At 42.1% G+C, this 17,882-nt stretch overlaps 1 protein-coding gene across 1 annotated transcript in view; it reads right to left on the reverse strand.

The window, feature by feature from the left end:
• The window catches only part of LOC136936558 (excitatory amino acid transporter 5-like), a 47,723-nt gene extending 33,839 nt beyond the window's left edge, over positions 1-13,884 (reverse strand). The window contains exons 1-6 of the mRNA XM_067230176.1: positions 13,765-13,884; positions 10,729-11,007; positions 10,013-10,092; positions 9,357-9,572; positions 4,980-5,022; positions 3,350-3,557 (exon numbers count right to left, since the gene is read on the reverse strand). Of these exons, the coding sequence (XP_067086277.1) occupies positions 3,350-3,557; positions 4,980-5,022; positions 9,357-9,572; positions 10,013-10,092; positions 10,729-11,007; positions 13,765-13,884 (946 nt within the window). The remainder of the gene's footprint in view (positions 1-3,349; positions 3,558-4,979; positions 5,023-9,356; positions 9,573-10,012; positions 10,093-10,728; positions 11,008-13,764) is intronic.
• Between the last annotated feature and the right edge of the window lie 3,998 nt (positions 13,885-17,882).

Raw genomic sequence — 17,882 nt, forward strand, 5'->3', positions numbered from 1 at the left:
GTCGTAGGCAGTGTCTGTGGAATCCAACAGACGTACACATTTGTTCAGAGCCCCACGAAAGCGAGACAAAGTCCAACTCTCGCCCCATAGAGACCAATGCAAATCTGGTGACACATTTTTCAGAGAAAGCAGAAGTTAGACGTTTTTGAAACTGCCGGTAGAGTCGTATTTCTGACCGCACAGACATAAAGGACATCTCTGGTTTCGGCAGAGTCTTGGGTCTCAGAAAATATCCTTATTTCTGGGATTGGACGTATAGTTTTGCGTCTAGGTTAACTTGTTTGAGGTGTGGATGCTAGGTAAATGTATGTTATTCTCTGCCCATCTCGTTAGCAATCACAGCTACGCCATCACCGTGGCAACCAAACAGACACGCACCAGGAAAGCAGAATGAACACGTTTTTGAAACTGCCGGTAGTATCTTATTTCTGACCGCACAGACATTTACATTTTACATTTAGTCATTTTAGCAGACGCTCTTATCCAGAGCGACTTACAGTAAGTACAGGGACATTCCCCCCGAGGCAAGTAGGTTGAAGTATGGTAGGGTGCCCAAGGACACAACGTCATTTTGCACAGCCGGGGAATCGAAGCAGCAACCTTCGGATTACTAGCCCGATTCCCTAACCGCTCAGCCATCTGACTCCATGACATATAAACAGACATATAAAGGATATATATGGTTTCGGCAGAGTCTTGGGTCTCGGAAAATATCCTTATTTTTTGGATTGGACGTATAGTTTTGCGTCTAGGTTAACTTGTTTGAGGTGTGGATTCTAGGTAAATTTATATTATTCTCTCGCCCTCAGCGCGTTAGCAATCATAGCTGCACCATCACCGTGGCAACCACACAGACACGCCACTCAGTCTCTTACACAGGTGATTGGTATTAGCTGATTAGTGGAGTCACAAGACAGAGCTATTCAGTCAACTCGTCTCATTAAAAGACTAAGAGCATAGCATTTAAAGCTACAGACACAGAAATGGCACGTCCTAAGGAAAGCTCATTGTGGGACTGCTCGTAGTGGCTGTAATTCTGCACCAAGGCTGAATTTCGGGAAAGAGACTTCAGATACAGTATTAGGGGACCACTAAGGCCTATATAAAAGCATCCAAAAACAGCATGTCATGGGATCTTTACATTTCGATCTTTATGGTCTTAAAATGTCTTAAAAATGTCTTAAATTTGACTTACTGAAACCTGCTGAAACCCTGAGATGCTGTCTCATCCAGTGAGAGGTCCGAGGACATTAATATCAGGTGACTGGCTTGTGGTGACGGATTTGAAACGGAAAGTCCTGGAACAGACCCGAGGTGGATGGGGTCATTCCTGGCTAGTTTCAGATGTGATAATCAAGGAGATAGCATAGAACACGTGAGTCATTGCAAAGCCTGTATTTTGTTTCATAGCGGCAAACAAAGGAAACGTGTTCTGCGTCAAATCAAGGAAAACTGAGCTGTGCCTATAGTACAGTTCGCTGAGGTCGCCATTTTTATCAACTAGGCTACATTGCCTATGGGAAGATTACACAAACACAATGCACACACAACCATGACAACTTGGACTTTGTGATATTAGAGGAACAATGGGAATTGTCTTGGGAATGGCGTTCTGTTTTGTATGTTGAAAAACAACAACAATGAACAATTCTAAATGGTGCTATGACTACGGATGTAATGATTTAACCGTTTAATTGGTAACAATGCAAATGCTAAATAGATTCAGAAGTGAAGTTTTAATCTTGGTATAAATTTGCTAATTATTCTGTGGAATAAAGCTTGGGAACAAACACTCCTATCATGTATGTTCTGCCAGTTACGTAAAGATGTTCCAGTTGATTTTGTTATGTTCCAGGGCAGAAGTTTGAATGTTTTGAGAAGAGTGATACGACTGTCGGAAAAGGTGATAACAATACTGTTTCATTTATGTGATTTGATTAAGTATTATTTGGGAGTTGCATTAAAGCTTAGTGTTTTGTTTTAGAGAAACCTGTTTGTACTACTGAGAGTTGACATTAATTTTGCAAAGAGAAGGAAATTGTGAACATGTAATGAAATTTCAGGATCTGTGCCAAAGTAATGTGTCTTATCATGCAAAGGTTGAAAAGTGTTAGCAGCAGGGGGAGGGGGAGCTTCTTTTACTGCTTAAGTCTGGGGTGACTTAAGGGTTAACTGATTTTTTGGGTGGTTAAATGGAGTTTATGACTCCCTGACCTGGAGAGAACGTGCAAAATGAGAGGTCTTATCACTTGACTTGGAGAAGAGCACAAACAGGGCCTGTTTCAACTATCACTGTATTGTCTAGGAGAATCTGACTGACATTTACTGAATGGTTGATTGTTTTAGTGCTGACAACAAGTATGCATGTTCTTATATCCTGATAATTTCTGTATTGATTTCTTTTTCACAATCTTTGTTTCAATTTTATTTGTTTGGTGAAGGAGATCTGAGATGATGTCCAGGTCTGCCGGTGAATGCATCAGACGTCAAATGGCCACTCTGCTGAGTGATGACGGGTTTTATCCCAATACCATGGGTTTCTCCGTTGTGTCCAGTGCATTCACACTACTCAACTATAATTCTGTATAGTCTTATTGATTATTACACATTTTTTGATTTGATTAATTATTTTAATTTGATGTATTTTTGATTTTATTGACTGTGTTGGTGTGGTTTTGGAATAACACATTTTATTCAGGATAAACAGGAGGGAGATGTCAGAAAAGTGTGTGTCTGTATAAAATGATACTGTGTTTAGCCTTGTGTGTAGAGAGAGGCCACCCCCAAATTAACTGTAGGCAAGGTCCAGGCCTAGGTAAACATACAAGACCCTTATCTTGGGGCTGAAGACTAAGAAGAGTTGGGGGGGTTGTTTGTTTAAAGGAGATACTGTTTGACAGAGGTAGAAGGGAGACTGAGGTCTGGTGACCATTAGCTGGTCACATAGTGGGGGTAGGGTTGATTGTAAATGTCCACTGCAAGGGACGCAGACACGCAGGCACTCACACACACGCGTGCAAGATCTATGCAAAGGAGCCAATGAAAGAAGAGCCATGTGACAGTTGCATGCCTGTATATGAACCAATGACTGTGGAGAGCGGTTTCGTTTAAAAGGTTAGCTAGCACAACATGCTAACAGACAAACTTTGTACTTTTGTCTCCTTGTGGGCCGGCCGCAAGTAATAAAGCTTTCTTAACTTATTCACCGACTGACTGTGCAATACTTGGTAAAGATTAATATTTCTGTCACCTGTCTATAAGTAACTTTATTTGGATAGGTTTTAAAAAGAGAAAAGAGAAAGAAAACATAGACAAATACAGACTTATAATAAAATACAGCTGGCTTTACCCATTGTGGCAGAGAAGATGACAATGCCTAATACATTCATCTGTTGGCTGCTGCCAGGGCTGGTCTTGTAGTGGATCTCTGGGGGAGGGGTGAGCTCCAGGTAAACTGTATGGCCGTTGGGGTCATTCTCGTCAGGAACGATGTAAACAAAATTGGGCTGGATTGTTTTTGTCTGGACTTTCAATATAGGGACCAAGTCGGTTTTGTACTGGTGTATAAAAACCCAAGAAAAGAGGAAAATGAAGTTGAGTTAACAAAACATAAGGTAATAATACAAACAGTCAGCACTGCTGATCATGCTACTATGTATTTGTGCTTTGGAGCAGTGGACAATTATTTGTGACACGATCCAATGAAAAGGGGCTCTTGTCGGCATTCTGTATTGTCTGCTAGAAGTAGTTTTTTTTACAGTTTTCATTTTCTTGCATATTACAAAAGTTAGAGTGTTGAAGAAGCCACTCATATGATAAACAACATGTTTAGGATCACTAAATACTCATAATTTCTTCTTGTTTACCTAAGCTTCCAGTTGAGTTGTGGGCGCGTTGTAGGATGTGATATGATTTGCATCACGGTGCAGCCGGGTTTTCCCTAGGCTACTTATGCTAGCACGGTGGTACTAGCTGTAATGTTTCGAATGTAGGCTATGTTTGTCTGTACAAAGTACGATCCCATCCACCCTCCTAATCAAGTAGTGAATCGGCAGATTTGGTCTCGAGCCAAGTACCCTTAAATATGTTTCACAAGTAGTTATGTCAACTTTCGAGCAGGCCTTCTGTGTGTTTGTTTTAGCTTACATCCACGGTCTAAATAGAATGAAGAGCTTAATCTCGGGCATTGCGCTCAGGATTAATTTTTCTTAGTTTGACCTGGTAAACCGTGAATACAGATGTCAAGCTGTTTTCGGAAAATGCAATTTGCACCAAGTTAACACATAACTTGAAACATAATCGGGCCAGGTACCAGGTACCATAATCGGGCCAGGGAGTCAGTTGGCTGAGCGGTGAGGGAGTCGGGCTAGTAATCCGAAGGTTGCCAGTTCGATTCCTGGTCATGCCAACTGACGTTGTGTCCTTGGGCAAGGCACTTCACCCTACTTGCCTCGGGGGAATGTCCCTGTACCTACTGTAAGTCGCTCCGGATAAGAGCGTCTGCTAAATGACTAAATGTAAAATGTAAATGTAGGTACAGTGCAATGTAGTCAGTGCAAAAATACTGGGTGTTAAAACACACATCTAGGATAAATCAAGAAAGCAGGATCCTGGAATTTGATTGAGCGCAAATATTGTTTTAGTTTAATTTTCTTCACAGCAATTAAATAACCTGCACTCAACGCTTCTCATGATTAACACAAAACAATCACACCTCTCTCAAAGCGTGAAAAGGTCTAAAATATTTGAAGCTGAATATCTGGCCTAGAGCTTTCCTGGTTTAGCAACATTCAGATATGTGTATCTTCTTCAACTATTTTCAGATTTCAATGTATGACACATCATTTCAAAGCTTACAATCTGCACTTTCACAATCTGTAAAAAAAAAACAGAGAAATGAGTTGGCCGACAACCACCCCTTTTCACCAGAGCATGTCACATTTACAGTGTACATTGATATTGGCAGCTATTTTACTCACTTGTTGAAATGTGGCCTCAATAAGATTGGATGGTACCATGTTCCTAAGAACAAAAACAACACACACATACATGACATCTTATTATACAGACTTAGTGTACTTAGCACCAATTTCTTCTGCTTCTAGATGTTTAAAAGCACCCGCTTTTGTCCTCAGAACAGGCTTAATCTGCCAGAGAATGGATTTTACAAGTTGTCGAAAGCATTCCTCAGGGATGCTGGGCAGTCTCATCCCATAGAGGCTCAATTGGACTGAGATTGTTTGCTGAATTCACTGTAATTTTTGTGGGACCATTCTTGGACAACCCTAGACTTGTGGCATGGGGCATGATCCTGCTGAAAAACGGACATTAGCAAGTGGATACACTGCTGCTATGAAGGGAATGCGTTATATTGTCAGTGATGTTCAGATATTTTGTGGCATTTAAACATGGCTCAACTTATCAAGGAGCCCAATGTGTGCCATTAAAACTCAACCCCAACATCATACCACCAGCTTGCAATCGTAGCATGCAGCATGATAGATGCATGTGCTTTTCTCTAAATCCCTACAGCATGAAACAGCAGGAATCACATTTCATCAGACCAAGCTCATGGACTATCCTTGATACATATGGGACACTGTTGAGCGTGAAAACCCAGCAGCTTTGGACACACTCACAAGTAGGAATGGGTATCGAGAACTGGTTCTTGTTTAGAACCGGTTCCCAGTGAATCGATTCCTTGGAAAAGTTAGCAAAATTCCTTAACGATTCTGTTAACGATTCTCTGTGCCGTTAAACAATTAAAATGCTAAGTTTAATAATGGATTAAAAATCGATATGCTCAGTTTAATAATGGGACACGCGAACGTCTGTCTGAATAAACTATAAAAGTTTGCGCACGCATGCGCGAAGACAGACTGCAGCAAACATGGCAACTAGGAAGAAGCGTTCTAAAGTTTGGTTGTATTTCACACGGCAAAATGACAACAACGCCACTTGTAACGCGTGTAAAAAGTATATTCGTCGAGGGGAGGAAATACTACAAATATGAAGAAGCATTTGAACACACAGCATGGAATGAAGTTACTGGAACGTCATGTGTTCGATGCATGCAGCAGCGCAGCTAACGTTCGCGCTTCATCTCTAACTATCTAAGGTAGAGCTAAACTGCTCAAAAGTGATCACAACCACTTGTTACTGAGTGAAGCAATTTGCCTTTATTGTGTGTAGTCGATCTAGTTATTTTCTGTCCCGTCGTTTGAAGCATACATTTTAGCTCCGGCATTCGTCTCCCATTAGTATTGATATTGATCATTTCACGTTATCGGGGCGGCGTGTGTAATCAGCAAACGTTCGCGTGTCCCATTATTAAACTGAGCATATTTTTAATCCATTATTAAACTTACCATTTTAATTGTTTAACCTTTTAATAGTCCTGTTAAATGTGCCTGAAAACGCCTAAACAACATACCCAAAGTACATTGAAAGCTGTTGTTGAACCATTTGGAGTACATGCATGTAAATGGTCTCTTTTGAAAGGTGATACTGAAGTTATTTCCCCTGTTGTTAGGACCCCTGTAAGTCCTACTGGTGTTGAGTAATAGAAGCTTGAACACAAGGAAACTGAAAGTTTCTATCTCCGACTAGGTTTGGCCTGAAGAGGCCTAGAGGAGGTAGGTATTAGCTCATTTCAAAGCCAGTCTGAGAAATTAGTTTAGAACGAATGTGTGTGTGGGGGTGCAGGACGCACAGACCTACGGCTGTAGAGGGTAACATCGATAAGAGAATCGATAAGAGATCGAATCGATATGCAGGAATTGATAAGGAGTCGGAATCGTTAAAATCTTATCAATACGCATCCCTACTCACAAGCACACCAGGCACCTACCACCATACATTGTTTAAAAGCCCTTAACCATTTTTGTTGCCCATTTATCCTCTGTAGAATGGAAAAATACACAATCCATGTAATTAATTATTAGGCTCAAAAGTCTTCTTTCACCTGACCTCCCTTTCATCTACATGTACTTATTTTGATTAGGTTACATCGTTAAAGGATCAGAATCAGACGAGAAGGCATCTGAATTGTTCAACCTAAATGTTCACATAGTACATAAAAAGTGTACCTCATATCATGGGATGTTGGGTAAATCACTCTTGAAATTCGCCATCACAGAATAGGATAGTCTCCTCACAAATATAGTCAGGTGTATGAGAGTTTATGAATGAGGAGAGGAAATGAGAAAATAGAATGGAATAGATGCCAGGTGATCTTGTCAATCAAAAATGTAAACAATAAAAGACAGGAAGATGCATGTATTGACTAGTGACACTATGCACTGAATTGCCTCTGTCCACAGGGATTTTCTCCCCTCTTGTCATCAGTTTCACTTTGGCACTCATTTAATCCCATGCCAGAGGTTAATTGGATGATGATGGCAGACTTGTTTGGGAGGGCCTTTTAAAAGAGGAATGAACTTTTTAGACAGGCACAAGCAAAATGTCCTCCTTATGTGTGCCGGATTGGGATCTTCTGTAGAGACTATTGTATCACCACAGTGGATGACGGAGCTAATCTGTAAATCATCCCATCGTGGACAACTAAAAATACTCTAATCTCCCCTGTGATTTAATTGGATTATGGGTGTGTATGTGAGTTAGTGCGTGTGTAAGATAGAAAGAGTAATAAAAATGCAGAAGCAATCTCTGATACAAAGGCAAGTATCTAGATAATTTTGCCCACGCCATCCAGCTAAAATGCTGACGAAAGGACACAGTACCATAACATCAGTTGTGGTTGGTGACTCAAAAAATTGGGGAGGATAGGAGGAAATCCGACCCACTGCGTCATGTTATTTTACACTAGTTGGTTATTTATCTCTACTTATGTTCAAATTATGTTCTTATGTTCAAATGTTCCAAATAATCCAACTAGCAACCTAATGTAAATTTACTATACAACTAAGGTAAGGTAATGCACCCAAAGTTTATCCCCATCTTCATAAGCCTTTTACAACACAAAGGATTGATATTGTAGCAAGGTCAGCCACACCACACGGAGCCAACACCTCCCCAAAGGCTTGAGCACACCCAATTAGACTTAGAAAAAAAATAAAGCGACATACAAACAATGGAGGCATGCTTTATAGTTTTGTTGGCATGACCTACTGTCAATGTTTTTGTATTAAGCATACCCTGTAAAGACAAAACAATTTGGAGTATTTCACTAAGTTTGATCTGCTTCAGAAATGCCAGTGTCATGGCCATAACCAAAGGTGTAAATTGTGGGGAGACAACAAGATTTGAAGTTCATAAAGACCAGTGCCTAAAATATTTGACTTGACAAAACATGATAGTTGTTTTATTATCTGTTTCTTCGTTGATTGCAGATATCCTACTTGCAAATAATGTACATGATCAGCCATTCATATTTTTCACCAACCCATGGTGTCCAATAACAAACCTCAAGGGATAGCATCATGAGTCTGGCTTGTTGGGTGTGCCTGCCTTCGGCGAGCACAACCATTGTTCTCTCTCACATATATTTTTTATTATTATTATTTATTTTCCCACCCCTAAGGATCCCTCAATATTAGGACTACATGGACAACGTTGGTGTCAAAAGGTTCGTCTTGGTAGCGATTGCATTGCTACTATTGGGATTTACGTTCCATTGCACGGTTTAGGCTTGAATTACGTTTTTGTGGCAGAAAGTGCCTTGTGTGCACCAAGGGACCTCAGTGCTAGCCTAAGGTCACAACGTCAGTACACGTTAGCAAGGACGCATAGATACGCCGTTCTAGTAACACAGACAGCGATATCAGCAAGCCCTCAGCATTAGTACCGTAGCTAAAAGTCTAGGACAGTTGAGGCTACTTTTCGCTAGGTACCTACGAACATGTCTTAATCTGCTAAACAAGTGGGTTCCCTTGGTTATTTTGGTGAGCAGTCTCACAAGCCCTACTTACCCGGCGTCATGGAGCCGACCAGCTGAATAGTTATTTATCACTATTGCTACCTGCATATACCTACAGCTGGCAGCTGTGCTCCGTTTTGCTCCTAGATTCAGACCTAGCCCCGGTAAATTGTAGAGCTAGCTAACTACTAGACTTCTGCTGTGTGGGAATCGGCGTCATGGAGCCGACCAGCTAAATAGTTATTTAGCACTAGCGTTGCTACCTGTATATACCTACAGCTGGCAGCTGTGCGGGAATCGCAGGAGCTAACCAGTTGAAGAGCGTACAAAAATACAGGGTGTTGATATTCACAGCCTGGAAACATACCCATCTGCAACCGACGCAACACGCAAGCACACCCAACAATTTCCCCCGAAATTGTACCCTCTCTAGTTATATTACAAGTTACCAGCAGCCTGAGGATGCAGTGCAACTTACCTAATGAGGTCAAGCAATGCATCTGCTGATGTCATCACTGGTCCGCCGCCCAGTCTGTTGCTGTCCATATCAGTTCCCACCCCTGGTTTTATGATGATTACCAGGAGGATGCCAACCACCACAGCAATGAAGGTCGTCCATAAATAGTATGTTACTGTTAGGACTCCCATACGACAACACGCTTTTGATTCCATGGATGACAGACCTGACATTAAACTTTTAAGATGAAAAAGAAAGAGTGGTTTGAAACAATGTACTTCCATTTAATTCTCAAAACTAAGAAAAAAGCAAACATCTCTATTTTGACAAAGTGTAATGAACAGGTTATAATTGTTCTATTTTTATATAGTTCATTATAATTCAGTTCTTTTTTAATATTATTTATATTTTGTTGAAACGATTGGTAGCTCAGGATTAGGACTTCTTTATTTGTTTTGGGTTCGAAACACCACTAGGAAATTGTCAAGAGGAGCTTGACCAAATTAATCCAATGTACCTATACCTGTTACAAATTGCAAATTTACTTTAAATTACATGACAAACAATGTAACAGTAATGTATTTTAAGAAAAGCTGTGAAAGGCCAAATGTGGGATTTGTATCGTTGACGACTACATAAAACTAGACCATGACAGGGTGTGGCTTTACATGTCTCACCTGGATGTGATGAGTGGAAGGATAAGCATCTTGAGCATCCTCATGAGGAGTTCTCCAGGGAAAGAAAAATAGATTTTAGCCTAGATGGGGAATAAGTATAGGTTATTGAATAGGTTATTGAATATATCTAAAAACAGTAACCTACAATCAGGCTCCATTTGTAACAAATTTTAATTAAATATTTGGGTACTTTTGTTGCCACTGAACAATTTAAAGTTCAAGATTCCACCACTCTCTTAAGAGAAAGAAATTTGCTACTTTTAATGCAATTTTGCAATTTCAGCTTCTGATAGTAATACTAGTCTATAATGAGGTTACTATTGAGATTATTGTGAACACGTCAGGTAATGTATACTGTGTAAAGTCGGAGAGACTTTACAAGAGACTGTGCACCCAATAATCCCGCCCTGACAGTACTAAGCTTAGATTGACCTCGGAAATTTCCTGTGTACCATCTTCCACTTTCAAGTTGAAATTGTCAATCTTTAATATTTTGTATGTCTAGTACACATGGTCATGCAATTCATTTTCACAATTCAAATTGTGGGAACAGTCCCCTAAATAACGTGGGGGTAAGCACAGAAGGGAAATTACCCAGTAAGAATTCCAGCTACCAGCTCAAACAAACATGAAATTCATAAAAGATTTGTTACCAATTAGCATTTTATTTGTACACTGGACCTTCATCATCTATTCGACAACTAGAAGTCACATACCTGGGTGGAGAGCTGACTCCCTCTTAACATGAAGCCTAAGACACAGCCAGTCAAAACTGCAAAGACAGAGAGTGTCAACAATCCGTTGCGCTGGCAGAACTCTTTCACTGATTCCCGAAGATTCATTGTGAATATCTCACAGAAAAGGCTCTTGATGCGTCCCATCATTGTCATCTCAGAGTCTCCTGGGGCATAGGAACTGTTGTCTGAGCGTGTTTCCTCTCCTTCTGTGGGCAAAAGTAGCTCTTCCATGATTTCTAGCTTTCGGCTGGGCAAATCCTACAATTCTGAAGGGCCTAAGGTGTGGTTGCCTTTTCCACAGAAGGATTAAAGCATCACAGAGCAAACAGCACACTCAAGCTACCGTGATGGATTTAGGATTTAGAACAGCAAAGAGGATTACAGCCATGTAAGAAAATTGAGCACGTCTTTGTTAGTGGTGGCTTGCTGCCATAGATAAGTGGTTGTTCATGCTTGTTGTCTTCTATGACGACACAGCTTCACTTTCAGTTGACCATCTAACAGTTGATCTGAGTGAAGTAGATTATCAGAATCAGAATCAGAATGGGATTTATTCGCCATGAAAGTTTGCACAGACAAGGAATTTGCTTTGGCAGGAAGGTGCATACAATAAACATATACCTAAAATTTAAATATGTGGACTAACTATACTAAGGGTACATAAACTAGCAGTACTAAGTGGGATAAATATAAGTTGCCGTAAATTACAATATAAAAATACAAAAATACAAATATTACAAAAAATACAAATGTACAAGATACCATGTTATGGTGCAGTGCAAAAGCAGAGTGTTTTAGGCAATAAGTCATTTGAGTCAGTGTGGTCCCTTGGCCTTGTTGAAGAGGCCAACAGCGGAAGGGAAGAAACTGTTTTTGTGGCGTGAGGTATTGGTCCTGATAGACCGCAGCCTTCTGCCGGAGGGGAGTGACTGAAACAGGGAGTGACCAGGGTGGGAGGAGTCGGCCACAATCTTCCTCGCTCGCCTCAGGGTCCTCGAGGTGTGTAGGTCCTCGAGGGTAGGCAGATTGCAGCCAATCACCTTTTCAGCAGTACGGATGATACGCTGCAGTCTGCTCTTGTCCTTGGCAGTGGCAGCAGCGTACCAGACGGTGATGGAGGAGGTGAGGATGGACTCAATGATGGCTGAGTAGAAGTGCACCATCATTGTCTTTGGCAGGTTGAACTTCTTCAGCTGCCGAAGGAAGTACATCCTCTGTTGTGCTTTCTTGATGAGGGAGCTGATGTTCAGTTCCCACTTGAGGTTCTGGGAGAGGATAGTGCCCAGGAAGCGGAAGGACTCCACAGTGTTGACTGGGGAGTCACACAGGGTGATGGGGGTGAGTGGGGCTGTGTTCCTCCTGAAGTCCACAACCATCTCCACTGTCTTAAGAGCATTGAGCTCTAAGTTGTTCTGGCTGCACCAGGTCACCAGGTTGGCCGCTTCCCACCTATAATCAGACTCGTCTCCACCAGAGATGAGCCCAATAAGGGTGGTGTCGTCCGCAAACTTCAGGAGTTTGACGGACGGATGACTGGAGGTGCAACTGTTGGTGTACAGGGAGAAGAGCAGAGGAGAAAGGACGCAGCCCTGAGGTGATCCGGTGCTGATGGACCGGGAGTCAGAGACTTGTGTTCCCAGTTTAACGCACTGCTTCCTGTCAAACAGGAAGTCTGTGATCCACCTGCAGGTGGAATCAGGCACGTTCAGCTGGGAGAGCTTGTCCTGAAGCAGGGCAGGGATGATGGTGTTGAAGGCAGAGCTGAAGTCCACAAACAGGATCCTGGCATAGGATGCTGGGGAGTCCAGGTGCTGTAGGGTGAAGTGGAGGGCCATGTTAACTGCATCGTCCACAGACCTGTTGGCTCTGTAGGCAAACTGCAGGGGGTCCAGTAGAGGGTCAGTGATGGATTTAAGGTGTGCCAGCACCAGGCGCTAGAAAGACTTCATTACCACAGAGGTCAGGGCGACGGGTCTGTAGTCATTATGTCCTGTTGGCCTTGGCTTTTTGGGCACAGGGATGATGGTGGAGGACTTGAGACAGGCTGGCACATGGCATGTCTCAAGGGAGGTGTTAAAGATGTGGGTAAACACCGGAGACAGCTGGTCAGCGCAGTGCTTGAGGGTGGCTGGAGAGACAGAGTCCGGCCCAGCTGCTTTGCGGGGGTTCTGCCTCTTGAAAAGTCTGTTAACTTCACCCTCCTGAATGGAGAGAGTCGTCACTGTAGAGGGGGGGAGGTGGGAGGCCTCCTGGGTGGGAAGGGGTAGTTCAAGACTGTCCAATTGTCTTTCAAATCTGCAGTAGAACTCATTCAGGTCGTTGGCCAGGCGGGAGTCGTTAGTGGAGTGGGGGGCTCTGGGCTTGTAGTTGGTAATTTGCCTGAGCCCTCTCCAGACAGAAGCAGAGTCGTTTGCAGAGAATTGGTGTTTTAGCCTCTCTGAGTACAGTCGTTTAGCCTCCCTCACCGCCTTGCTAAACCTGTTCTTCGACTCCTTATATTGCTGACCCTAGAATACCATGGCATTTGGAGTATGTTGAACTAACATAGGTCAAGTTATGTCAGTGCACTTACAAAAGTGTTGCTGGTATGCTGGTAATAATGGTATTAAAATCCAGTGGCCACAGGTTAATACTAGGGCTGTCGAAGTTAACACGATAATAACGCGTTAATGTAATCTCACTTTAACGCGATAAAAACAATAGTCATACAGTGCAATAGGCTATCGTTTATTTGTGCCTGTTAAAAAAGACACACATATACAATAATATTAATAACAATAAAATATAAACGACCGTCCGAACAAGAGAATGTTCCTGAAGAACTAGGCATTGTCGGTTCTAATTGGGATACATTACCGTAAATTACAGTAGGCTACTTCTCAGCGTGAGAAATGTGTGAAATACAAAGTGTTGCGTGAGAACTGGTTGAAATGCGTGAGTGAGATTTGAGAGCCCTGCATTAGCTGCGTTACACTCTGAAAAACTGCGACAGCTAGAATACATTGTATAGGCTACCTTAAAGCCTGTATGCAGTGGCGTAACTATAGAGAGTGCAGCTGCACTAGGGCCCGTGGCGAAAGGGGGCCCGTCCTCGATCTCATCGTAGAAGTGAAACAACCTCACCGGCCAAACCATCTGCTTTCACATTGGAGAACTGACCGGGTCCCTCGCTACGCTCAAAACTTCGGAAGAAGTACATATGATCCAGTCCGATCAATTCGCAAACATTTCTCAATTATGGTGTCAGTTATTCATAATTATGAGCTATCACCTGCCCAATAAACATTTTAACAATAGTCTTAACAACAGCAAATAATTCATTTGACCTCATTTGCCTCTTGCTGAATGAAACAAATCTCGTTTTTATTAAGTAATATTGCCATCGAAAAATAGCAAGGATGTCTGGGTAATATTGTTGTCAAAGATTCTATAGCCCGCCCACCCACACATGTTGCGATTGTTTCCCATCCTGTTGTGTTATGTTGCATTGCGTGTTGAGTAAGCCATAAGTAGGCTACCCCATGCCCTTCAAACACAAAAGTGGCTGCAGGAAGCGGCACGAACGCAAAGAGCAGGATGAAAGGGTGGCAAAGCTGGCAAAATTATCTTCATTTGGATTTGTGGCGAAGAGTGTTCAAGAGGATGCTACGTCTGACCCCCAGCCCAACAGCAATGAGTGTGAAACTCAGCCACCAGGGTAGGCTAATCACATAACGTTTACTGTCTGGTATAGCCTAATTGAATGCATTTAGATATATAAAATGCACGTATAGGTAGCTAAGGCAGCAGCAAGGTTAGATAGGCTATTGTAAACTATGTGCAGGATGTAGTCGAAAAATAGCTAAAGCTAGATAGGCTAAACGTTACGCTAGCATATCTAACGAAAATAAAATCAAACATTCACCATTAAAATGACAGAATTTTTTTTTAGACTATAGCTCAACACTCAATAATTTCGCCTGACGATAGGTCGGTTAAGGGGCCCGTTGGTGAGATCTGCACTCGGGCCCGCCAAGTCATTGTTACGCCGCTGCCTGTATGTGATTGAAAATTAACTAACAAGCCACAAGAAATTCTGAAAGAAAGTAGGTACACTATAAGCTAACACACACTATGATACAAATCACACAGCTCAACTTAGCAACAGGAGAAAACTTCATCGTTTCGTGCAGTCGCGCGGAATGGTGAACTGAATTTTCCGAACACCGGCCGCATGTAGCAGGGCATTGGTTCCACACACAAAGACGTCATGCTCTTATGTTTCTTCCCATTGGCACTTATTTGCTTTTCACAATGTTTGCTTCATGTTTTGGCTATCCACAATGTTTTTGGGGCTATCTCGTGTTTATGATCATTGACCTATGCACTTTTGTAAAGCTCTCTCTTGGAAGTTGCTTTGGATAAAAGCGTCTGCTAAATGAATAAATAAAACACAGTAAATGTGAATAGTGAGCTATAGTAGCCTCAGTTGAAAAGTTGGATCACACGAAGATATTGGGAAATCCGGTGTAAAGATTGTCCTAACCTCTATGACTAAAACGTCACCTTAAGTTTTTCCCTTCTACTGATATTTTCAAGCATTCAGCGTATACTCATATTGCATTAAAGGTCCCATGACATGAAAAATTTACTTTAGGAGGTTATTTAACATTAAAATGAGTTCCCCTAGCCTGCCTTTGGTCCCCCAGAGGCTAGAAATTTCGATAGGTGTAAACCAAGCCCTGGGTATTCTTCTCCGCCTTTGAGAAAGTGAGAGCTCAAACGCTCGGTTTTGAAAATCCCCCTATTGTGACGTCACAATAGGGGGTTACCTCCCCTTTCTCTGCTTTGCCTGCACAAAGAATTTGGCCCACCACTGAAAAAAAGAGCTACGACCGTGTGAGCGCGACATTGGTTTTTCCCCCGAGACATTTGAAACAAGCTGAACCTCCTTTGACACAAGGTATTCAAACAATGTTGTCACCGGCTAATTCAAATGAAGTTTGCTGGAAGCGATCATTGGGTGTGCTTTGCCTACGGCAAGGGCACAACCTTTGTTCTCTCACATATATATTATTGGGTGTGCTTTGCCTTCGGCAAGGGCACAACCTTTGTTCTCTCACATATATATTATTTTTATTTTTTTATTTTATTTTTTGCCCCCCTAAAACTCAGTCAATATTTGGCCTATATAGACAATTTACGTTCCGTTGCATGCTTTAGGCTCAAGTTACGTTTTTGTGGCGAAAAGTGAAGCTAACGGTGGCTAATTTGCTAGCCACAGTCACTGACGTTACTAACGTCACTACGTCACTAACGTCACGAAAACACGCGTGACTACCTTTGGCAGAACATTCGTTTCGCATCTGTTAACTTGGGGGATAGCTAGGCTAACTATAGCTTTACTGCAAGGCAGCTGCAGAAACGCCACAAGCAAAGAGGCAAGGGTGATAACTATTTAGTAATTTAGCAGACGCTCTTATCCAGAGCGACTTACAGTAAGTACAGGGACATTCCCCTGAGGCAAGTAGGGTGAAGTGCCTTACCCAAGGACACAACATCAGTTTGCATGACCGGGAATCGAACTGGCAACCTTCGGATTACTAGCCCGATTCCCTCACCGCTCAGCCAACTGACTCCCGCTGATATTATTTAGGAAGTACATCTACTTTCGGAAACAGTAGTCTACTATTTCACTGAAGCATTAGCATCATGACATTAGCCTGTGTTGCCCGGGCAACAAATACTACAGTGGTCTATGATGTATCTGTTTTCAATCGTTAAAATAAACATTCCTCACATATACATTTTCGTTGTAGGATTTATTCTGACATTAGTGAACGATTTGTTGGTGAAATTACCATTACCTGTGGTTTCAAACCAGTGTAGCTCACTGCAACGCTGTAGCTTACGCGAGACACACTACAAAAACATCTACAGTACACAGCTGTTTAGGAAGTCAAACGGCGACAGAACATGTTCGGCACTCCCCTTACTTAAATCAAAAGTCTATCTAACTACTAACCTGAACTTCATTGCCACAGCCTAAACGTTGTCAATCTGTTCATGAGAATAATTAATTTCAGCCTAACCCGTACAACGGAACGTTAAATCCAATTCAACCAACGCAATCTCTACCAAGACGAACACAGCAGTAGTCTAGTACTGTACCGTAGTAGTACAATTTACCGGGGCAGCTTCTCCACACAGGGCTATATCGCATTTTGCGTTGCTACTGACAATGATCACTACCAGTGAGCTTTTTATGAATGAGCGATTTTCCACTAAATAAATGTCAAGCTTATTTACGTTTTGGGGGGCATATTTTCAGTTAGCAGGTGGTACTGTTTGAATCGCGATTCCATCTTCTACTACCGGGTAACGTCGTAGAATAATCTTCAAAGGGGGTTCTTTATTCATGAATGAATGTAACATGAGTAGGCTAAATGCCTGAAAATATCACGAGAAGGGAAAAACTTAAAAAGACGTTTAAGTCATAGAGATTAGGTCAATTTTTACACCGGTCTGCCAAATGTATTCGTTGATTCAGCTATGAGGCTGCCTCTTGCAGGGGAAATGAGAAGACATCATATTTCATTCTACACTTCACTCGTATTTTGAGTTGTAAATGAGCAGCAAAAAAAATATGCTTTTAAATCTATGTAATCTTTATAAATAATAAGTATGCATTTTTATCTAAATCAAATCAAATTTATTTGTATAGCCCTTTTTACACGCAAGCATGTCACAGAGGGCTTCACATATGCCCATAGAACTGCCCTTCAACCAACCTAAACCCTCAAGGAAGACAAGGAAAAACTCCCAAAAAACTCTCAACAGGAGAAAAAAATGGAAGAAACCTTGGGAGGAGCAATTCAGAGAGGGATCCCCTCCTCCAGAGACGGTTGGTGAGAGAGAGGAGCAGAACACAGGCTAAACATAGTCATACAGTGTCGGTGGGTTTTTAAAACACCAAAATCCATTGTTCAACTTTATAGATGTAGGACAGGACCGGGAGACTCACGACCAGGTCCAGCGTTGGCTGACCGACGACCAGGCAGGTGCTGACAACTCAAACCCCCCACACCACAAGGGATGTGTGTGGGGGGGGACAGAGAGAGGAGAGCAGGGATTAGAGAATGCCAGGAGCAGCT

The sequence above is a fragment of the Osmerus mordax genome, chromosome 27 (genome assembly GCF_038355195.1).
Source record: "Osmerus mordax isolate fOsmMor3 chromosome 27, fOsmMor3.pri, whole genome shotgun sequence".
Lineage (NCBI taxonomy): Eukaryota > Metazoa > Chordata > Actinopteri > Osmeriformes > Osmeridae > Osmerus > Osmerus mordax.